The 24,431-nt window shown below is 38.0% G+C and overlaps 1 protein-coding gene across 1 annotated transcript in view; it reads left to right on the top strand.

Annotated features, from left to right (window-relative positions):
- The window catches only part of FAM120C (family with sequence similarity 120 member C), a 134,164-nt gene that overhangs the window by 39,504 nt on the left and 70,229 nt on the right, over nucleotides 1-24,431 (top strand). The window contains exons 5-9 of the mRNA XM_065900771.1: nucleotides 5,477-5,579; nucleotides 6,148-6,224; nucleotides 6,670-6,950; nucleotides 8,326-8,599; nucleotides 9,227-9,398. Of these exons, the coding sequence (XP_065756843.1) occupies nucleotides 5,477-5,579; nucleotides 6,148-6,224; nucleotides 6,670-6,950; nucleotides 8,326-8,599; nucleotides 9,227-9,398 (907 nt within the window). The remainder of the gene's footprint in view (nucleotides 1-5,476; nucleotides 5,580-6,147; nucleotides 6,225-6,669; nucleotides 6,951-8,325; nucleotides 8,600-9,226; nucleotides 9,399-24,431) is intronic.

Genomic DNA, 24,431 nt, shown 5'->3' with positions numbered 1-24,431 from the left:
CTATGTATACATTTTTTTAAAGTTGAGTTGAGAATTAAAGTGAATAGAGAAAAAGTGTGATCTAGGAGAAAGGTCCTAAGGTCTACTTATTTTTGCTGAGATTATCTATCTTTCTGTTTCAAAAGTGTTTCTCCTACCTTCAAGCATTTTTATAAAGCTGCATAATGTCCTTGTCAGATAAGTTCAACATGTGTGTCATCTCAGTGTTGGCATATATTGATTATTTCCATGCAATTTAAGATTTTCCTGGTTATGCCCAGGCCAAGTAAATTTCGATTGGACATTTTGAATATTATGTTTTGAGGTTCCTAGTCTTATTTCAATATAGTTGGGAATGTTGACAGTTTTGTTTTAAGAGGCAATTGACCCATTTAAGTTCAGACCACAAGTTCTCACCATCCTACCGTGGGCCTTGGTTTCAATGTCAGTGCAATTTTCAAAGCCTTTGCAAACCTATTTGGATCAGTCCCATGAACGCCACCCAGTTGCCAGTCTGGGACTTGGGCAGTGGTTTATCTGTTCAGTTCTCAGAGTCTGTGGTCTGCTGTTTTAAGTGTCAGATCCACACATGTGCTGCTCCCTTTTTGCAATCCCTTCAGTACTTCCCGGTTCATTGGGCCACTCTTTTTCAGCGTCTAGGGCCAAGCAGCAGGAGGACAGAGAAAAAGCATTGAAGGCTCACTCCACCCTACTGAGGCCACTGCTTCTCTGATCAGAGAGGAAGTTTCCTCATTCAGAGATTGAGCTTCCCGCTATTCCCCTATTGCCACTGCTGCCACCACAGGTTTGTTTTAGGCTGGCACACATGAGAACAGAAAAAAGGAAAAGAAAAATGGGGGTATTTCCATACATTTTCTTGAGTTTTCAGAGACCCTTTTCCCACTCTTCAGGCCAGAACTGGACTAGGGTTTCTCCTGGAGCTCTCTCCACATCAGTGGACGCTTCCAGATTTCAGGCTGCATTGTGTCCACACCAGGGGACATTGGAGAAAAAAGAAATGCTAAACTCACCCTTGGTTTGGTGGTACTTCGAATTCTGGTCTTCTTCCCAGAGTCTTCAAATAGTGGCTCCTGGTTTCTGTAACTACCTTCAGTGGGAACAAAGTGGAGGGTACTTACCCCATCTTATCCAGAATGGAAACCTCTCTATAGATGTTTTTAAATGAATAAAGAATGAAATCAGTGTTTGATTTTGGGGGCATAAGTTTTCCTAACGAAATTTTGTGATAGCACTGTCTAACACCCACTAGTTCACATTTAACTTTCTGGCACAATCATAAAGAGTGTTTTTTTTTTTTAAATAAAAAGTATACTTGGGCTTTATTTTCCCAAAAAGCTTACATTCTGTTGATATTCAAATCATTCTCTTTTCAAGTGTCTTGCCTGCCATCATCTTTCATAATTCTCTCTTCCACCATTGATGAACACTAACTGCAACAGATCCTCATTGGTCCGTGGCTTCTACTATGATGTGAGCAGTCCTCTATCATGTCCCTTGACTATAGGAAGTCCTGACCTTTATGACAGATTTGCTCATTCACTTTGTTACTTTGCATTGCGCTCTCAGCTGTTTTCATGAGATGATTAGGAAGAGAGTGACTCACAAAAAGAGAAATTGACATGTTGGGTAGGGAGAGATCCTAGTGTTAAGTAGGGAATACTGTTTAGATAGAGAATAAACTTTCCTTCCAATTTTTTATTGTGGTAAAATACACGTAAAATTTACCATCTTAACCATTATAAATATACAGTTGAGTGGTATTAATTACATTCATAATATTGTGCAACCATCACCATCATTCATCCCCATAACTCTTTTTATCTTGTAAAACTGAAACTCTGTACCCATTAAATGATAACTCCCCATTCTCTCCTCCCTCCCAGCCCCTGGCAACCACCATTCTACTTTTGGCCTCTGATTTTGACTACTTTACATACTTCATATAAGTGGAATTATACAATATATATTTTTGCAACAGGCTTATTTCACTAGCATAATGTCCTCAAGGTTCTTCCATGTTGTAGCATGTATCAGAATTTCCTTCTCTTTTAAGACTGAATAATATTCCATTGTATATAAATGTAGGAAAAGTTTTGTAAGTGCTCAATTGAGTGGTGAATATTTTTAATGTTATAGCTTTTGCTTCCCTTTGTAGCTTCATGAGTTTTGGAACTTGGATAATGACTATTCTTAATAACAAGAATCCACTTTTCACTAAACAAAACAAAACAAAATTTTTTAATAGAGACTTTGCTTCTAATTCCACCCTAAATGTTTCACAGTATTTCCTAGTCCTCTTTATATGTATGTTTCGATGTGGTAGTCATCTCAATGTAGTCATTTTTAGCCTGCTTTTTTCACTTAGCATTATGTTTTAAGCCATTTTTCTTTGTTGTATAATTTTCACAAACATTTTTAACAGTTATAGAATTATGAGAGCTCTTTTAACAAACATACAAAAACTGCTAGGTAATAGTGTCAAAGTATGGGGTTCTACTCTGCTACTTCTGGCTTCTGTGGATCTTTAAAAGAAAAGGGCAGGACTTAATTAAATATGATCATATATAAAATACTGAATGAACTTCTGTAGATAAGGTCCCATGTTAGACAGTAGGATATAAATGTGAATAAACCATTCTTTGTCCTCACAGAACTTGAGGTTAAATGGGGAGGTAGAAGCAAATAAATAAGTACAACAAAGAAAAAAAACACAATAAAGTTTTCACAGAAGGAGAGATTTCATAGAATTGGTGCCTCTTTAAGGAAGAGTAAATGTTTGCCTTTCAGGGTACAGAGCAGAGTGGTACACTGAGGTAAGTACACATAATTCAGTATTTCAGGGTATTGGGCCATAGATCTATACTCACTGACATATAATAGTTTATAAGACATGCTGTTAAGTGCAAAAAGCAATTTGAAAAACAATATGATAAGATTCCACTTATGTGAAAAAAGCAAAACCATATTGGTGTACATATATATGTGTGTGTATAAACACAGCAAAAGTTAGGACACATACCAAACTGGTAAGAGGTCACTTTTGGGGAGGGGAGTGGATACAGAGATAGAGATATTAAGGAAGATTCTGTATATGGCTTGTATGTCTTAGGAGATTGTTTTTAGTTATTATTATGTGTTATTAAATATAATAGGGAAATAATAATGAATATATAAATAATGGAACCTTGATGCAATGGAATGTTATTTACCTGTCATTCTATAAGTCAGTAATTTGCAAACATTCTTTAGATTTGAAACCCTTTTTCAAACAATTATGTCCAATTTTTGAAAAAGGAGAGTGATATTTTGTTTCTAAGTGAGGCTGGAGGACCTGGAGATCTTGATATCTGTATTTGTGTGCCTGCATGCAGGCAAGTAAAGAGATCTGGAATGCTGTGTAGATCTTAGAGTGTTAACAATTACAAACTCTGAGAGATAAGATTATAACTGTTTAAATTTTTCTTTTTTATTATATCTTTTAATTTTCCTATAAAAAATAAGTGTTATAGTTAGGAGATGATTTTTTGTAGAAAATATTCAACACTGAGGCTATAGGGTGAATTGGGCCCTCTCATGCACTGATGATGAGAGTATAACTTGAGACATCTGCTTTGGAAAGAGATTTAGTATCATGTGTCAAGAGTCTATGAAAATGACCATATCCTTTGACCTAGTAATTCTACTTCTAAGAATATGCCCTATGAAATAACCCAAGAAAATTATGTAAAAATATGCTCATCAGAGCATTATTTATAATGAGAAATTAGAAATGACTTTAATATCTTATATTCTATTTGATGAAATATTATGAAGGTCATAAATTATATTCGAGAGGATTTGAAAATTACATTGGAAAAAGCTTGATAAGGAAAAGCCCCTTCTCAATCAGCCCCAACCCCGCAGAGGTAAACGGTATTTTCTATCACCATAGATAAGTTTCGCTTCTACTTGAACTTTATATTTACTCTTTTGTGTGTCTCTTCTTTCATTCATTATTATGTCTGAGATTAGTCCATGTTGTTGCATATATCAGTCCTTTGTTCTTTATTACTGCACAGTTTTTTATCATATGAATATGCCATAATTTATCCATTCTTCTGTTGATATACATTTGAGTTATTTCCAGTTTGGAGCTATTAAATAAAGCTGTTGTTAGTATTCTTGTTCATATTTTTTGGTGGACATGTGTACTCATTTCTCCTGGATAAATACTTAGGAGTAGGATTGCTGTGCCATATGGCAAATATATGTTTAACATTATAAGAAACTGCCAGACTGTTTTCTCAACTCTACCAATATACATTCTTACAAGCAGTGTATTGGGATTCCAGTCACTCTATATCCTTGCCAGTGCTAGATATTTATAGTCTTTAATTTTAGCCATTCTGGTGGATATATAGTGACTTCACATTGTGGATTTTGTATATGTTTAAGAGGTTCTGGTTGTAATATTCATACCTTTTGAACCAATAATTCCACTTTGGGGACATTTTCATATGGACATAATCTGAAATCCAGAAAAACTTATACGTGCATATATGTTCTTTTCTGTGTAAGTTATAATAGCCAAATGTGAGAAATAACCTAAATGTCAGGTATTAGAGAAGTAGTTAAATAATTTATGATATATGTATAATGATAAAATATTCAGCCATTCAAAATTATCTTGTAGTGTAATGAAAGCAAGATATGAAATTGTACACAGAGTACGGTATCAACTATAGAAAAAATATGTGTATTAAAATAGACTAGCCATACTTCAACAAAAAAATGTATTTTAAAAATTAGTGGAGGGCTTCCCTGGTGGTGCAGTGGTTAAGAATCCGCCTGCCAATGCAGGGGACACGGGTTTGAGCCCTGGTCCGGGAAGATCCCACATGTTGCGGAGCAAGTAAGCCCGCGCGCCACAACTACTGAGCCTGCACTCTAGAGCCAGAGAGCCACAACTACTGAGCCCGCGTGCCACAACTACTGAAGCCCGTGCTCCTACAGCCTTGTGCTCCGCACAAGAGAAGCCACCGCAATGAGAAGCCTGCTCACTGCAACAAAGAGTAGCCCCTGCTCGCCGCAACTAGAGAAAGCCTGCATGCAGCAATGAAGACCCAACACAGCCAAAAAAAAAAAAATTAGTGGAAGGAAGCACACCAAAATATCTTTGGGTGATGGTACTGTGTAGTCTTTTTCTCCTATCTTTATGTATTTTTTCTAATGATCATGTGACCATTTTAGAATAGCACAAAATGTAAGTAAACTTTATTTATTTATTTTTAAACTTAGTTTTTTTAAGTATTCCATCTTTTATGTTCTATAATGCTCTCTCCCTACCTAAACTTTTCTGCAGCATGAAAAATTGCTCCCTTGGGTTTCTTTAAACATTTGATTTCTGCTACTGTTTTGACTCTCAAATTATAAATTGCATGACAAAGACACTCTCATGTTATTTCTTCTTCTGAACATTTGATGTTCCAACATCCAGTCCAGGACAGAAGATAAAATAGAACGATTCAAGAAAGCAGTTGAGTACTATTCAGTCACAACCAAACTCTCTTCGCTGCCAGTGGGTCCCTCCTCCTTTCTAGGTAAGGCTTCCATTTGACCCTGAGCTGCTCTGTCTATAGAGGAAACTGAGTTAGTCCCTCAGGAACTCCTGGGACAGAGTGGAATCACTTATTTGTATTGCACCCTTCTAGAAGTCATTCCTATTTGATAGACATCCTTTTGATTTCCATGTAATAAGAGAGGTGACATGAAACAGGGCCCTCATTTCTTGAATTTATAGATGGAATCCAATGCTATTTCCTTAGGTTGGGCTTCTTCTGGTGCTAATCTCCGTTGTGGCCTGGTATATGTAAAATTGCCCTGTCTGTGGGGTCAGGCCTGAGTTTGAATTCTACCTCTGCTATGTACTAGCTGTGTGATCTTTGCAAGTCACATCTGTATGAAATGTGGCTCAGGATACCTCCTTAATAGGGTTGTTATCAGAAGAAATAATTTATGTAAGGTTCTTGGCATGGCACATAGTAGCTGTTCAATAAATTGTTAACTTATTTATTAATAATAATTTCTCAGGTGTTTTGAGATTAGCAGAATATAACAGGGTACAGTTATTAGGATTGACTAAAGGATAGCCCTTTCTCTTTGCTTCAGGTTTTCGGAATAATCGACTTGGAAATCCTCCCATTCCACGAAATCAAATGGGCACTATCTCTGCTGGAAAACCAATGGTAAATATCTTTTAAGAAGCTTGACACCATTTGATAGCATTAGACTTGGGTTGCTTCCCGATTTTTATAATCTGAGTTAAGGAGTTAGGGTGACTCAGTATTATCAGAATGTCAGTACTATCAGAATGTCATGTTCTCAACTTGAGGCTGGCAGACTCTGTAAAGAAAACATCCAAATCAGTAACCACTAGGGCATTGTGAAGGTAAATTAGATAATGTTGGAAAAATGGTTCTAGGAGACATAGATTTGTCCATTGTCCTGCCTTTGGAGGATTCTGTCCATACATCACTGTTAGAATTATTTCTTGTTATTCTCAGTAGGTTCTTTGTATCCAAACAGTTCCAGCTACTGGCATCATCCACTATGTCACAACTTCTGGGGAAACCATCTTGGAGCCTGGTAAAATGTTAAATAAAGAGCTTTTCTGTCTGTTTTGTCCTTTAGTTTTCTCACCACGTGCCCCAGAAAATGAAATATCCACCACCATTCCCAGTGGGACCCAACTCCTCTCTTCTCTTCTCCCCCCATGCTTTGGGGGAATCCCATGCTTTTTCTGAGGATCCCATGCTGCAGGACAGCCCCTTTGCCAGTTGGGCTGTCTCTTATGATTCCTCTGCATCCCAGTTTCCCAATTACCTGACTTCCAAAGCCTCACCTCCTTTGGGACCAGACTCTTCCCACTCCTCTTCCTCTGATGCTGATGAGCCAAATGGAGCCAACTCTGAGTAAGTATCTGTACAGGCACCCCAGGGAACAGAATTCTGAAGCATCTGTATTCTTTTGCGGTAACCTAGGTAGGGAATGTGGGAAAGTGTATGTTCCTGGCTTTTCTCTGTGACTCTTTGCTCTTAAGTGAAGTAGGAAAATTCTCTCTATGCTTGGCTACTTCATGCTCATCTGGACCCTGTACAAGTGGTAATTTTCAGATACCCAGGCCACTGAGGTAGAAGGCAGCATAGCAGCTGGTTAGGGAAGCCCTGGTAGGGGTGTGCTATGTATCATGTCTATCATCTCTCAATTTGTGAAGGGGAGTAGGTTGAATGGGAAAAAAACTTGAAAGACTTTATAGAGTTGAGGTATTGGAACAGTTGAGTATGCAGTTATATTGCTTGGTAACTAAGACAGGGTTCTGAGGATTAAAACAGTGAGATTTTATATAAGCTCATTTGTTCTTAGATTATTCCTCCAAGCAGATTATTCCTGGGAGACAGAGCTGCTTTGAGGGTTTTTTGGGTTTTTGTTTGTTTGCTTGCTTTTATATTTATTTATTCATTCATTTATTTTGGCTGCACTGGGTCTTAGTCGCGGCATGCGAGCTCCTTAGTTGCGTCATGCAGGCTCTTAGTTGCAGCATGCATGCAGGATCTAGTTCCCCAACCAGGGACTGAATCTGGGCCCCCGGTATTGGGAGCATGGAATCTTACTCACTGGACAACCAGGGAAGTTCCTGAGATTTTAAATTGTAGTTATTTCCTTAGAACATGAGCAGACTCTAAACATGGCCTCTTATAAGGTATAAAGAATTCAGAATGGTTCCCATGACTTTTAAAAAAAATTTTGGCTCTGTTGGGTCTTTGTTGCTGCGTGTGGGCTTTCTCTAGTTGTGGCGAGTGGGGGCTACTCTTTGTTGCAGTGAGCGGGCTTCTTATTGCGGTGGCTTCTCTGGTTGCAGAGCACGGGCTCTAGGCACACGGGCTTCAGTAGCTGTGGCACGTGGGCTCAGTAGTTGTGGCTCGCGGGCTCTAGAGCACAGGCTCAGTAGTTGTGGCACACGGGCTTAGTTGCTCCGTGGCATGTGGGAGCTTCCTGGACCAGGGCTTGAACCTGTGTCCCTGCATTGGCAGGCAGATTCTTTACCACTGCGCCACCAGGGAAGCCCGGTTCCCATGACTTTTGATTGCTTTGGTTTATATCAGATGAAAGAAGCCAGGAAGATAGTGATGGCCACTGAGAGGAAAGGTATCAGGTCCAGTGCTAACCCAGTATCCTGGCTTCCAAAGGGTTTGTTAAGATTCCTTGGAATCAGAACAGGCATCTTTAGTTGGAATGTCATTATCAACCCCCCTTCTCTCTTCTACACTATCTTTTAAAACCTTTTAGTCACATCACAGAAACACTTCAGCAGCAGCCTGGATGGGAGGATCCAAATGGTGACAGAGGGTCTTGGGTACAGCCTATCGATGCTGGAGTTTCAGATGCCAGCCTGGGTGATGGTGAGCCCCACATCCCATCTCTGCTCTCTATGTCTACGAGGAACCACATGGACATCACCATTCCACCCTTACCTCCAGTAGCTCCAGAAGTCTTGCGGGTTGCTGAACACAGACATCGAAGGGGTCTTATGTACCCATATATCTACCATGTCCTCACTAAGGTGAGAGAACACATCAATACCTACCTCCCTGTTCTTAACACTGTACTTCACACTTCCTAGGACTGTAAGTTACCAGAGAAAATTCTGATGATTGTATCTGAAAGGAGATCAAGTGTGCTGGGGCCCCTCATTGTATCAAGGGTCTCTAGTGAGGTGAGACCAGCAAAAGATGGGACTGTGCAGTAAATGAGGCCTAGAAGAGAAGTATAATTGTGAGATTTTGAAGAAGATAATGCACCATGTTTGTGGACTCTGGTCTAGGGATGGACACACTCTAAGAAGAGGCATTATGCCCTTGTTCTTTACCTCTCCATCTACTTCTCCAGAGCTATTCCCTTCCTCCAGTCTTACCATACAAATCTATCCCTCAGCAAAATGTCTAAGATGAATTTTCTCTATTTAGTCAGCTGTAGATAGTCATAGCAGAGACTTTAAAAATGGAATTTAGCTTTTAAGCTGCCTGTGGTCAGTTCGGCTTGTTACAACTTTTTTTAGTCTGAAATTCTGTCTAAATACAAGTAGAAAATTTAATAGTGAGGCTACAGTTCATTACTGTTTCTTCTCAGCTCAATTCCAAACCTTGAGGTAACTCATTTTCTCCTTTCTCCTGTACCATTTTCTCATTAGGGTGAGATTAAGATCCCTGTATGTATTGAGGATGAGTGTAACATGGAGCTGCCTCCAGCTGCTCTCCTGTTCCGGTCAGCTCGTCAATATGTATATGGGGTCCTTTTCAGTCTGGCAGAGACACAGAGGAAAATGGAACGCCTGGCCATACGGCGGCGGTTGCCTGTAGAAGGTATGTGTGGTTCTAGCTTTGACAGTTCTCTCAATGCTTTGACTCAGGGCAAAAATGTCTATGCAAGTACATCATACTTTTGGCTATGGAATAGTCTTTAAGAAAGTGCATAATTCACCGGAACATATACTGGTATGGGAAATGCATTAACTTAAGCCCAAATTCTTTAATCCTTAGGCATTCAGAGCTGGACTTTGGGAATGTAGAAGTGTATCTGACACAGTCTCTCCTCCTCAGTGAGGTTTCTGTTTTGGGATTTGATCCTGTAGGTAATTGGAGCCATTGAGATGTTTTAAGCTGCAGAGTGATATGGTCAAATTAGCATGTTCAAAAGAACCAACTAGATTTCTGCTTCTGGGAAGATGGAATAGATATACTTTTCCCTATTCCTCCTGCTAAATAAAAGTAAAAGTTCAGGATATTATATACAAAACAAGCACAAGATACTCTAGAAGGTGAACAGAAGGTGACAGATTGGCTAAGGGCCTTGGGATCCAAGGAATGCTGCAGTAGTGAGTTCCCTGGGTTTTCTTTGTGCCTTATATATCCCAGACTGTGTGCAGGACAAGCTGGCAGCCCAGAAACACCAACAGGTGCAGACCAAGAAAAGCCTGCTCTCTCTAGCCAAAGTACACAGAAGGAACAACCTAGTAATACAGAAATCTTTTAGATAATAACTACTCTATTCCAGCCAAACACTAGAGAAAAACTGTAGCCCACTCTTACCCCTACCAGCAAAGGCCAAAGGAAGAACCTAGACTTCTACCATTGCCAGACTGTAAGAAGGTATACCACCTGCTCCTGCTGTGGAAGTGTCAGACAAGGGCACATTGGGAGTGAGGACTTCTACTCCCACTTGGCAGTAATGAGACAGCATCCTCCTTCACCCACCAGAGTGGTGTCAGAAAAGACCTGCTAAAACACAAAATTTAAATGAGATCCAGAGTCTCATAAAATAATACCCCAAATATTAAGGTTTGAATTGAAAATCCCTCATCATACCAAGAACCAGAAAGATATCAAACTGAGATCTCAAACTGACTGAGGAAAGAAAATCAATAGATTTGTGTTATCCATAGAAAATCAAATCACTGTAACACAAATGACTGAATTACCTGATAAGGATTTCAGAGCAGCCATGAGAGAGGAATTCTTTGACAAACAATTCTGAACATTCTTTTCTTGGGCTGTGCTGTATGGCTTGTGCAGTGAAAGCACCAGGTCCTAACCACTGGACAGCCAGGGAATTTGCTGAACATTCTTGATACAAATTAAAAATAGAAAGTCTTACAAAGAGATATAATATACAAAAGAACAAATGGAAATTAAGAACTAAAAGATACAATAACTGAAATAAAATACACAAAAGATGGGTTAAACTGCAGATTGGAGACAACAGAGAAAATAATCAGTGAACTTGGAGAAAGAACAATAGAAATTATCTAATCTGAATAACAAAGAGAAAATAGACTGAAAAATGAACAGGGATCAGTGGAACTATAACAAAAGATCTAATATTCGTGCCAATCAGAGTCTCAGAAGGAGAGGCGAAAGAGGGTAAGGCTGCAAAAGTACTCAAAGAAATAATATATAATATTTATATTTAATAACTTAAATAAATATTCCCAAATTTGGCAGAACCATATGCCCACAGTGTGTATCTGTTAATCCAAAACTCCTAATTTATCCCCCCCCCTTTCCCCTTTGGTAGCCATAAACTTGTTTTCTATGTCTGTGAGTCTGTTTCTGTTTTGTAAATAAGTTCATTTGCATCATTTTTTAGATTCCACATGTAAGTGATATCATACGATATTTGTCTTTCTCTGTCTGACTTATTTCACTAAGCATAATATTCTCTAGGTCCATCCATGTTGCTGCAAATTGAAGAATTTCATTCTGCAAATTTTTTTATGGCTGAGTAATATTCCTCTGTGTGTGTGTGTGTGTGTGTGTCTCACATCTACTTTATCCACTCATCTGTCAGTAGATACTTAAGTTGCTTCTGTATCTTGGCTATTGTAAATAGTGCTGCTATGACCATTGGGGTGCATGTATCTATTTAAATTAGAGTTTTCATCTTTTCCGGATATATGCTGAGGAGTGGGATTGCTGGATCATATGGCAACTCTATTTTTAGTTTTTTAAGGAACCTCAATACTGTTCTCCATGGTGGCTGCACCAATTTACATTCCCATCAGCAGTGTAGGAGGGTTCTCTTTTCTCCACACCCTCTCCAGCATTTATTATTTGTAGACATTTTTTTGGTTTTTTTTTGTGGTACGCGGGCCTCTCACTGCTGTGGCCTCTCCTGTTGTGGAGCACAGACTCCGGACGTGCAGGCCCAGCGACCATGGCTCAAGGGCCCAGCTGCTCCACGGCATGTGGGATCTTCCCGGACCGAGGCACGAACCCGTGTCCCCTGCATCAGCAGGCGGACTCTCAACCACTGCACCACCAGGGAAGCCCCTATTTGTAGACTTTTTGGCGATGGCCCTTCCGACTGATGTGAGGTGATACCTCATTGCAGTTTTGATTTGCATTTCTCTAATAATTAGGGATGCTGAGCATGTTTGCATGTGCCTTTTGGCCATCTGTATGTCTTCCTGGAGAAATGTATATTTAGATCTTCTGCCCATTTTTTGATTGGGTTGTTTGTTTTTTCAATATTGAATTGTATGACCTGTTTGTATATTTTGGAAATTAAGCCCTTGTCAGTCTAAAGACAGAAAAATTATTGAAAGCAGCCAGAGAGAAATGATGCTTTACATATAGGGGAAAATAATACATGTAAAGGCTGATCTTTCATCATTAGCCATGGAGTCCCTTCTGCCACAACATTTTCAAGGGCCAAAAAAAAATTGTCAAGGGCCAAGATGGTGGAGTAGGAAGACCCTGAGCTCACCTCCTCCCATGGGCACAACAAAATTGAAACTATTATGAAGGAACTATCCATGATAATGACCTGAAGACTAGAAGAAAGGATATTCTACAGCTGAAGGTATAAATAGGGAACCACAATGAGACAGATAGGAGGGGTGGAGTTGCAGTGTATTCAAGACCCATCCCTGGGTGGATGAGCAACAAATGGAAGGATAATTACAATTGTAGAGGTTCTCCCCAAAGAGCAACAGGTCTGAGCCCCGCGTTGGGCTCCCCAACCTTGGGTACTGACCAGAAAGATAAGACTCCAGAACATCTGGCTTTGAAGGCCGGTGGGACTTACTTTTGGGAGATCCAGAGGGCTGTGAAAAATAGAGGCTCCACTTTTAAAGGGTATGCACAAAATCTCACACACTCCAAGACCCAGGACAGAAGCAGTAATTTGAAGGGAGTCTGGGTCAAACCAAGAGCTGATTTGCAGAGCCTCTCAGAGAGACAGGAGGCAATTGAAATTCATCATGGGGACATCAAGCTGCCAGCAGCCATTTCTTGGAGCTCATCCTATCACAGGTATATTGGTGCTGGTAAGCGCCATGTTGGAACCTTCCCTTTAATTTATTACTTGCCTGGACCTGGCCCCACCCACCAGCCAATCAGCACCAGTCCTGGGACATTCCAGGCCAGACAGCTAGCTGGGCAGTTACATGGACCTACCCACCAGTAGGCTGGCTGCTGTACTGAGCTCCCAGCCACACCAGGACCCAGCCCCATCCACCTGCAGGCCAACATCAACTCCAACACACTGGGACCTGGCTCCACCCACAAGTGGGCCGGCACTAGCCCCAGGACCCGGCCTCATCTTCTAGTGGGTGAACACCAGGCCCTGGACCCTCTGGATCCCAGCCCCACCCATTAGCCTTCCAACACTAGCTCCAGAACTAGAGGCAAAGAAGGACATTACATAATGATCAAAGGGTCAATCCAAGAAGATATAAAAATTATAAATATGTATGCAGCCAACATAGGAGCAACTAAATACACAAGGCAAATGCTAACAGCCATAAAGGGAGAAATTGACAGTAACACAGTAATGTTAGGGGACTTTAACACCCCACTTACATCAGTGGACAGATCATCCAGACAGAAAATCAATGAAACACTGGCCTTAAATGACACATTAGTCCAAATGGACTTAGTAGGTATATAGAAGTTCCATCCAAAAGTAGCAGAATACACATTCTTTTCAAGTGCACATGGAAAATTCTACAGGATAGATCACATGCTGGGCCACAAAACAAGTCATAGTAAATTTTAGAAGACTGAAGTCATATCAAGCATCGTTTCCAACCACAACAATATGAAACTAGAAGTCAACTACAAGGAAAAAAAACCTGCAAAAAACCCCAAATACATGGAGGCTAAACAATATGCTACTAAACAACCAATGAGTCACTGAAGAATTCAAGAGGAAATCAAATAAAACTAGGAGACAAATGCAAATAGAAACACAATGATCCAGAATCTATGGTGGGATGCAGCAAAAGCAGTTCTAAGAGGGAAATTTATAGTGATGCAAGCTAACCTCAAGAAACAAGAAAAATCTCAATCAACATCACCTTATGCCTAAAGAAAGTAGAAAAAGAAGAGAAAAAATCCCAAAGGTAATAGAAGGAAAGAAATAATATAGATCAGAACAGAAATAAATGCCATGGAGACTAAAAAAACAAAAAATAGAAAAGATCAATGAACTTAGGACCTTATTCTTTGAAATGATAAAATTGGTAAATCTTTAGCCAGACTCATCAAGAAAAAAAGAGAGAGGGCCCAAATCAATAAAATCAGAAATGAAAAAGGAGAGGTTACAGCCAACACCACAGAAATGCAAAAGATCAAAGGAGATTCCTATGGACAATTATGCACCAATAAAATGGACAGCCTATTCCAGGGGGGGAGGCTGGCGGGGGAGGGTTAGATTGGGAGTTTGGGATTGACATGTACACACTGCTATATTTAAAATGGATAACCAACAAGGACCTACTGTATAGCACAGGGAACTCTGCTCAATACTCTGTAATAACCTAAATGGGAAAAGAATTTGAAAAAGAATAGATACATGTATATGTATAACTGAATCACTTTGCTGTACACCGGAAACTAACACAACATTGTTAATCAACTACACTCCAATATACAATAAATTTTTTAATAAATAAATAAAATGGACAACCTAGAAGAAGTGTATAAATTCCTAGACATGTACAATCTCTCAAGACTGAATCAGGAAGAAACAGAAGATATGAACAGGCCAATTAGCAGTAATAAAATTGAATCAGTAATCAATAACTCCCAATAAACAATCACATCAAAAAGATTAAAATACCTGGGGCTAAATCTAATCAAGGTGGTAAAACACCTGTACTCAGAAAATTATAAGACTTTGATGAAAGAGATTGAAGATCTCAAACAGATAGAAAGATATACAGTGCTCATGGAATGGAAGAATTAATAGAATTAATATTGTCAAAAAGATCATACTACCCGAGGTAATCTAAAGATTCAATGCAATCACTATCAAAATACCAATGACATTTTCCACAGAATTAGAACAAACAATTCTAAAATTTATATGGAAACACAGAAGACCCCAAGTAGCCAAAACAATCTTAAAAAGGAACATGGAGAACAGTATGGAGATTTTTCCTTAATAAACTAAAAATAGAATTACCATATGATCCAGCAATCCCACTCCTGGGCATATACCTGGAAAAGATGAAAACTCTAATTCAAAAAGATACATGCAGCCCAATGGTCGTAGCAACACTATTTACAATAGCCAAGACATGGAAGCAACCTAAATGTCCATCAACACAGGAATGTATAAAGAAGATATGGTATATATATATGTATACACACACACATAGTGTGGAATATTACTCAGCCATAAAAAGATGAAATAATGCCATTTGCATCAATATAGATGGACCTAGAGATAAGTGAAGTAAATCAGACAAAGACAAATATGTGATACTGCTTATACGTGGAATCTAAAAAAACGGCACAAATGATCTTATTTACAAAACAGAAACAGACTCACAGACTTTGAAAAACCTATGGTTACCAAAGGGGAAAGGTTGGGGGGGAGGGATAAATTAGGTTGTTGGGATTAACATATACACAGTACTGTATATAAAACAGATAATCAACAAGGATCTACTGTGTAGCACAGGGAGCTCTACTCAGTACTCTAATAACCTATATGGGAAAAGAATCTGAGAAAGAACATATTTTTATATATATTATGTATGTTATATATAGTTATATATTATACAGTATGTTATATACAGTATATTATAATAGTTATATATATAATGTATATATGTATAAACATGAATCACTTTGCTGTACATCTGAAACTAACACAACATTGTAAATTTTTTAAAAAAGAAGAACAAAACAGGAGGCACCACAGTCCCTAATTTCAAACTATACTATAAAGCTTCAATAATCAAAATAGTATGATACTGGCACAGAAAACAGATATGTGGATTAATGGAACCAAATGGAGAGCCCATAAATGAGCCCATAGGTATATCAGCAATTTATCTACGAGAAAGGAGGCAAGAATATTCAATGAGGAAGAAGACAGCCTCTTCAATAAATGGTGTTGGGAAAACTAGATAGCTACATGGCAGTGGATTAAAAAGTTAAATGTAATACCTGAAACCATAAAACTCCTAGAAGAAAACCTAGGCCCTATATGCTCTTTGACATCAGTCTTAGCAATATTTTTTGGCATATGTCTCCTCATGCAAGGAAAGCTAAAGCAAAAATAAACAAATGGGACCACATCAAACCAAAAACTCTGTGCACAGCATATAAAACTATCAACGAAACAAAAAGGCTGTCTACTGAATTGAGAAAGATATTTGCAAATGATATATCCAACGATGGGTTAATATCCAAAATATACAAAGAATGCATACAACTCCACATCAAAAAAACAAACAACCCAATTAAATAACGGGCATAGGCTCTGAATAGACATTTTTCTAAAGAAGACATACAGATGCCATCTTTTCACAGGCATGTGAAAAAATGCTCAACTTCTCTAATCATCAGGGAAATACAAATCAAAACCACAATGAGATATCATCTCACACCTTTCAGAATGGCTATTATCAAAAAGACAACAAATAACAAATATTGGCAAGGGTGTGGAGGAAAGGGAACCCTTTCTAAAAATTTAATTTTATTTTATATTGGGGTATAGTTGATTTACAATGTTGTGTTAGTTTCAGGTGTACAGCAGAGTGGTTCAGTTATACATATACTTATCTCCATTCTTTTTCAGATTCTTTTCCCATATAGGTTATTACAGAATATTAAGTAGAGTTCCCTGTGCTATTCAATAGGTCCCTGTTGATTGTCAATTTTATATATAGTAGTGTGCATATTTTAACCCCAATCTCCTAGTTTATTCCTCTCCCACAACCCTTCCCTTTCTGCTTTGTTAACCATAAGTTTGTTTTCAAAGTCTGTGAGTCTGTTTGTCTGTTTCTGTTTTGTAAATCAGTTCATTTGTGTCATCCTTTTTTTTTTTTTTTTTTTTTTTGGCCACACTGCACAGCTTGTGGGATCTTAGTTGCCTGACCAGGGAATGAACCTGGGCCCCAGCAGTGAAAGCACTGAGTCCTAACCACTGGACCACCAGGGAATTCCCTTGTGTCATCTTTTTAAATTCCACATATAAGTGATATCACATGATATTTGTCTTTCTCTGACTCACTTCACTTACTATGATAATCTGTAGGTCCATCCATTTTGCTGCAAATGGCATTATTTCATTCTTCTTTATGGCTGAGTAATATTTTGTTGCATATATGTACCACATCTTTATACATTGCTCTGTTGATGGACATTTAGGTTGCTTCCATGTCTTGGCTATTGTAAATAATGCTGCAGTGAACACTGGATTGCCTGTATCTTTTTGAATTACGGTTTTCTCCGGATATATGCCCAGGAGTGGGGTTGCTGGATCATATGGTAGTTCTATTTTTAGTTTTTAAAGGAACCTCCGTACTGTTCTCCATAATAGTTGTATCAATTTACATTCCAACCAATAGTGTAGGAAGATTGGAGGAAAGGGAACCCTTGTTGGTGAGAATGTAAATTGGTACAGCCACTATGGAAAACAGTGTAGAGATTCCTCAAAAAAAATAAAAATAGAACCACCATATGATCCAGCAATTCCATATCTGAGTATTTATCTGAAGAAAACAAAAACATTAATTTGAAAAGATATATGCACCCCTATGTTCATTGCAGCACTTTTTACAATAGCAAAGATATGGAAGCAACCTAAGCTTTCATCAACAGATGAGTGGATAAAGAAGAAATGGTATATATATGCAGTGGAATATTTTTTATCATAAAATAGGAATTAAATCTTGCCACTTGTGACAACATGGGTGAACCTAGAAGGTATTATGCTAAGTGAAATAAGTCAGGCAGAGAAAGACAAATACTGTATGATTTCAGTTATATGTGGAATCTAAAGAATAAGTGATTGAATATAACAAACTAGAAACAGACTCACAGATATAGAGAACAAGCAGGTGGTTGCCAGAGGGAGGGGTATGGGGAGATGAGTGAAATAGGTGAGGGAAATTAAGAGGTACAAACTTCCAGTTATAAAATAAGTAAGTCATGGGAACATAGTATATAGCATATGGAATATAGTCAATAATATTGGAATAACTTTGTATTGTGATAGATGGTAACTAGACTTATTGGAGTGATCATTTTGTAATATATAAAAATATCAACACTGTTGTACAACTGAAACTAATATAATATTTTAAGTCAATTTTACTTCAATAAAAAATGAAATACAATTAATTTCTGTTGTTTATTTTGTATCCTGTAGTCTTCAGCTCACATTATTTCTAGGAGTTTTGCTGTAGATTTCTTGTGATTTTCTACATGGACTATATGTCATCTGCAGTTAGGGTCAGTTTTATTTCTTCCTTTCTGATCTGTATGCCTTCTATTTCATTTTCTTGCCTTCCTACACTGGCTAGAACTTCCAGTAATATGTTGAAGAGCAGTGGTAAGGGCAGACATCCTAGTCCTGTTTCTGATTTTAAGAGAAAAACATACAGTCTTAAACCATTAAGTACAATGTTAGTAGGAGGTTTTTTTGTAGATGTTCTTTATCAAGTTGAAGAAATTCCCTTCTATTTCTAGTTTCCAGAGAGTTATTTTTTTAATATTTATTTATTTACGTATTTGGCTGCGCTGGGTCTTAGTTGCAGCATGTGGGATCTTCATTGTGGTATGCAGGATCTTTAGTTGAGATAAGGGATCTTTTAGTTGCGGCATGTGAACTCTTAGTTGCAGCATGTGGGATCTAGTTCCCTGATCAGGGATTGAATCCAGGCCCCCTGCATTGGGAGCACGGAGCCTTAGCCACTGGACCACCAGGGAAGTTCCCAGAGAGTTTTTTTTTTAATCATGAACGATTGTCAAATTTTGTCAAATGTTTTTCTGCATCCACTGAGATGATTATATTATTTTTCTTCTTTAGCCTGTTTGTATGGTGGATTACATTGATTTTTCAAGTATTGAACCAGCCTTGCAACCGTGGAATAAACCCTACTTGGCCACGGTGTATAATTCATTTTATATATTGCTGAATTCTATTGACTAATATTTTGTTAAGAATTTGTACATCTATATTGATGAGGAATATCAGTCTGAAGTACTTTTATGTACTGTCTTTATCTGGCTTTTGCATCAGCATAATACTGGCTTTATAAAAATAGTTCAGAAGCGTTCACTCCTATTTTCTAAAAGGATTGTCTACACAATCCTTGATTGTGACAATTGTGACAACTGATGTTAATTTTTTGTTAAACATTTAGTAGAATTCTCCAGTGAAACCAGTTGAGCCAGGTTGTGTGTGTGTGTGTGTGTGTGTGTGTGTGTGTGTGTGTGTGTGTGAAGTTTTAAATTAAATTTCATTAAAATGTATAGGGCTAATCAAATTATCTACTTGATATTAGGTGTGTTCTGGTAGCTTGCATTTTTTGAGAAATTGGTCTATTTTGCGTAAGTTGTCAAATTTATGTGTGCAGAGTTGTTTACAGTATTCCCATACAATTCTTTTGATATCTGCAGGTTTTGTGGTGATATCCTGTCTCATTCTTGATATTAGCAATTTGTGTCTTCTGTCTCTTTTTCTTTGCAGTCTTGCTATAATATTGTCAATTTTATTGTTCTTTTCAAAGAACCAGGTTTTTGTTTCACTGATTTTTTTTCTCTATTGTTTTTCTGTTTTCAATTTCATTGATTTCTGATTTTATCCTTATTATTTCTTTCCTTCTTTGCTGAAGGTTTGGCTTTCTGCTCCTCTTCTTGTTAGATGATCAATTAAAGACTTTTCCTCTTTTCTAAATGTGAGCATTTTGTGCTATAAATTTCCCTCTCAGCAGTTATTTAGTTCCATCTCACAAATTTTAATATTCTGTATTTTTATTTTCATTTAGTTCCATTATTTCTTTCTTTTCTTTGAGACTTCCTCTTTGACCCATTAATTATATACAAGTGTTTTTGTTATTTTCCAAGTATTTATAGATTTTTCTGTTATCTTTCTGTTAATTTCTTGTTTGATTCCATAGTGGCCTGAGAATATACTCTGTATGATTTCAATTCTTTAAAATTTATTGGAGTTTGTTTTATGGCCCAGGATATGATCTATCATGGCATATGTTCTGTGGGCATGTGAAAAGAACATGTATTATACTCTTGTTGTATATTCTGTAAGAGTCAATTAGATTCTGTTCATTGATGGTGTTGAGTTCTGTATTCTTGCTGATTTTCTGTATAGTTGATCTACCCATTATTGAGAGGTGGGTTGAAGTCTCTAATTATAATTGTGGATGTGTCTATTTCTCATTTCATTTCTGTCAGTTGTTGCATCATGTATTTTGTGGCTCTGTTATTTGGTGACACACATTTAGGATTGCTATGTCTCCTTGGTGGATTGACCCTTTTAGCATTTTGTAATGTCCCTCTCTGTCCCTGGCAGTTTTTTTGCTCTGAAGTGTACTTAATATGGTATTAATATAGCCTTTCCTTCTGTCTTTTTTTTTTTTTTTAAAGACTTTAATTTATTTATTTAGTTTTGCTGTGTTGCGTCTTCGTTTCTGTGTGAGGGCTTTCTCTAGTTGTGGCAAGTGGGGGCCACTCTTCATCGCGGTGCGCGGGCCTCTCACAATCGTGGCCTCTCTTGTTGCAGAGCACAGGCTCCAGACGCACAGGCTCAGTAGTTGTGGCTCACGGGCCTAGTTGCTCCGCGGCATGTGGGATCCTCCCAGACCAGGGCTTGAACGCGTGTCCCCTGCATTAGCAGGCAGATTCTCAACCACTGTGCCACCAGGGAAGCCCTCCTTCTGTCTTTTGATTAATGTTCTTGTGGTATATTATTTTCCATTCTTTTCCTTTCAACCTACCAATATCATTTATATTTGAAGTGAATGTTTTGTAGACAGCATATATTTGGGTTATTTTTAAAAAATTATTTATTTATTTTTGTCTGTGTTGGGTCTTCGTTTCTGTGTGAGGGCTTTCTCTAGTTGAGGCAAGTGGGGGCCACTCTTCATCGCGGTGCGCTGGCCTCTCACTATCGCAGCCTGTCTTGTTGCGGAGCACAGGCTCCAGACGCGCAGGCTCAGTAGTTGTGGCTCACGGGCCTAGTTGCTCCACGGCATCTTCCCAGACCAGGGCTCAAACCCGTGTCCCCTGCATTGGCAGGCAGATTCTCAACCACTGCACCACCAGGGAAGCCCTGGGTCATGTTTTTTTATCCAGTCTGTCAATCTCTGTATTTAATTGGTGTTGTTAGACCACTTACATTTAATGTAATTACTGACATGTTAGGACTTAAGTCTGTCATTTTATTTTTGCTTCTGTTTGTTTTCTCTGGTTTTCATATCTCTGTTTTCTTATTCTTCCCTTCTATGGATTACATGAACTTATTTTAGAATTCCATTTTTATTTATCTATATGTTTTTGGTATATCTCTTTGTATAGCTATTTCAGTATATTTACTAGGTATTACATTGTATATACATAACTTATTGCAGTCTACTGGTGTTGGCATTTTACCAGTTCAAGTGAAGTGAACCTGACCTCTGTTGCATCTCTTTACCTTCCTCCATTAATAATTGTCTTAAATATTTTCTCTACAGACATTCAGAGCCACATTAAACAGTATTATAGTTTTTGCTTACCATGAAGTGTAATTTAGAAAACTCAAGAGAAGAAGGAAAATCTATTGTTCTTTCCATTGTTTTTTTCTTCCTTTCTGATATTCCAAGATTCCTTCTTTTATCATTTCTTTTCTGTGTAGAGAAGTACCTTTAGTCATTTTTTTAGGGTAGGTCTGATTTTTAAAAAGTTTTTTCTTCATCTGGAATGTCTTTATGTCTCCTTTATTCCTGGAGGATATTTTTGTTTTATATAGAATGAGTTTGGAGACGTTCCTTGCTCTTCAATTTCTTGGAATCATTTGAGAAGGATAGTTGTTAGCTCTCCTTTAAATTTTTGGTGCAATTCACTATCAAGTTGTCTGGTCCTGGACTTCTGTTTGTTGGGAATTTTTTTTTACTACTGATTCAACAGAAATTAATTGTATACAGGTTTGACACAATTTCTATCTAATGCCAGCAGGATTCTGTGTGTATGTAGACAAGATTATTCTAATATTTATATGGAAAAACAAAGGAACCAGAATAGCTAAAACATTTTTAAGAAGGAATAATAAATTGGAAGCAGTCACTCTACCTGATTACAAGACTTATTATGTCGCTACAGTAATTAAGAATGTGTGGTACTGGCAGTGATATATAGACATATAGGCAAATGGAACAGAGTAGGGAACCCAGAAATAGCCTCACACAAGTACAGCCAACTGATTTTTGACAAAGCCACAGAAGCACTTTGGTGGAAGAAAGGTTGTCTTTTTAACAAGTGGTACTGGATCAATTGGAAATCCATAGGTGAACAAGTACTACATATCTAGACTAGTATCTGAAATACTCTGAAAGCAAGTATCTGAAAGAACTCAAAACTGAACAATATGTATACCTATAGCTGATTCACTTTGCTATACAGCAGAAACTAAGACAATACTGTAAAGCAATTATATTCCAATAAAGATGTTAAAAAAACCCACCATTTAACTAGTCTGATGACACTTATTTGTACAAAATAATTATGAACTTTGACTTAATGCTCATTTAAAAATAATAGTCTTAGGAGCCTTAGATTATCTATATATATCTATATCTGTATTTATCTATTCTCCTTAATGTCATTTCAGATATAATATAAGCTTCTACTCAAGAATAATAAAGAGGAAATTCACTTAAAAAAACTGAACAGGGCTTCCCTGGTGGCGCAGTGGTTGAGAGTCTGCCTGCCGATGCAGGGGACACGGATTCGTGTCCCGCTCTGGGAGGATCCCACACGCCACGGAGCGGCTGGGCCCATGAGCCATGGCTGCTGAGCCTGCGCGTCCGGAGCCTGTGCTCTGCAATGGGAGAGGCCACAACAGTGAGAGGCCCGCGTACCACAAAAAAACAAAAAACAAAAAACAAAAAACCTGAACAATATAAAAATAATCCAATTAGAAAATCAGCAAAAGACATGCACAAACATTTCACTGAAGAAGATATACATATGGAATATAAAGACATGAAAAGATGTTCAACATCATTAGCCATTAGAAAAATGCAAATTAAAACCACAATGAAGTGTCACGACATACCTATCAGAATGGCTAAAATGAATAATGGTGATAATACAGCATGCTGGATTGGATGTGGAAAAACTGGATCACTCATAATTTGCTGGTGGGAATGTAACATGGTACCGCCACTCTGGAAAATAATTTGGCAGTTACTTAAAACTAAAAATAAGTGTGTAGCACTCACACTTTTGGGCATTTATCCCAGAGAATGAAGACTTATTTTCATGCAGGAACTTACAAATATTCATACCACCTTTATTCGTAATAGCCCCATACTGGACACAACCTAGATATCATGGAATATTACTCAGCAAAAAAGGAATGAGCTATTGATATATGCATCAACATGGATAGCTCTCAAGGGCATTATGCTGAGTGAAAATGCCAATCTCAAAAGGTTGGATACTGATTCAATTTATGTAACATTCTCAAATTGACAAAATTGTACAGATAGAGAACAGATTGGTAGTTGCCAGGGATTAAGGATGGTGCTGGAGGGCACTGGGTGTGACCATAAAAGGGGTAGCACAGGGGAGAACTTTGTGGTGATGGAATAGTTCTGTATCTTGATTGTGGTTGGTAGTTATATGAATCTACACATGACACAGAACTATACACATAGTTGTGCCAATGTCAGTTTCCTAGCTTTGATATTGTATTATAATCATTTTATTTTATTTTTCTTTATTTTATTTGTTTTTTGGCCACACTGCATGGCGGAATCTTAGTTCCCTGATCAGGGATCAAACCCGTGCCACCTGCAGTGGAAGTGTGTAGTCTCACCCACTGTACTGCCAGGGAAGTCCTTATAATCATTTTAGATATAACCATTGCGGGAAACTAGATAAAGGGTACACAGGACTTCTGTCTACTATCTTCACAACTCCCTGTGAATCTATAATTATTTGAAACTAAAAGGTTTTTTAAAAAAGATCATTCTAGTGGTTGTAGAGTATGGGTATGAGGGGGACTGGACAAGATGAAAGCAGGGACAACAGTCGAGACTCTTGCAGGGTAAAAGATGACCCTTTTGTTATTATTTGAGATCTGAACCTCAACAATATTTCTTGTGATGAAGAAAAGGGACAGAGAAAAGGCATCATAAGACAGTAGAATCAGCGGGACCTTTGAAATAACCAGTGTAGAAGGTGAAGGACAGCAAGGAGTCTGGGATGACTTCCAGGTTTCTAGCTTTGGTAACTGAGTAGATACTAAAAGACTTAAATAAAAGAAGATACAGCTTAGGAGCCTGAGGTACACTAGAAGTAGACAGAAGCCATGTTTTCCTTGTCTGTCATACCTTCATAAATCTAAAAGATGTTGTTTTCTTGAGAATTTTG

This window comes from Phocoena phocoena, chromosome X (genome assembly GCF_963924675.1).
Source record: "Phocoena phocoena chromosome X, mPhoPho1.1, whole genome shotgun sequence".
Lineage (NCBI taxonomy): Eukaryota > Metazoa > Chordata > Mammalia > Artiodactyla > Phocoenidae > Phocoena > Phocoena phocoena.
Note: the sequence above shows the minus strand (reverse complement) of the source record. Positions and strands in the feature narration are given on the sequence as shown.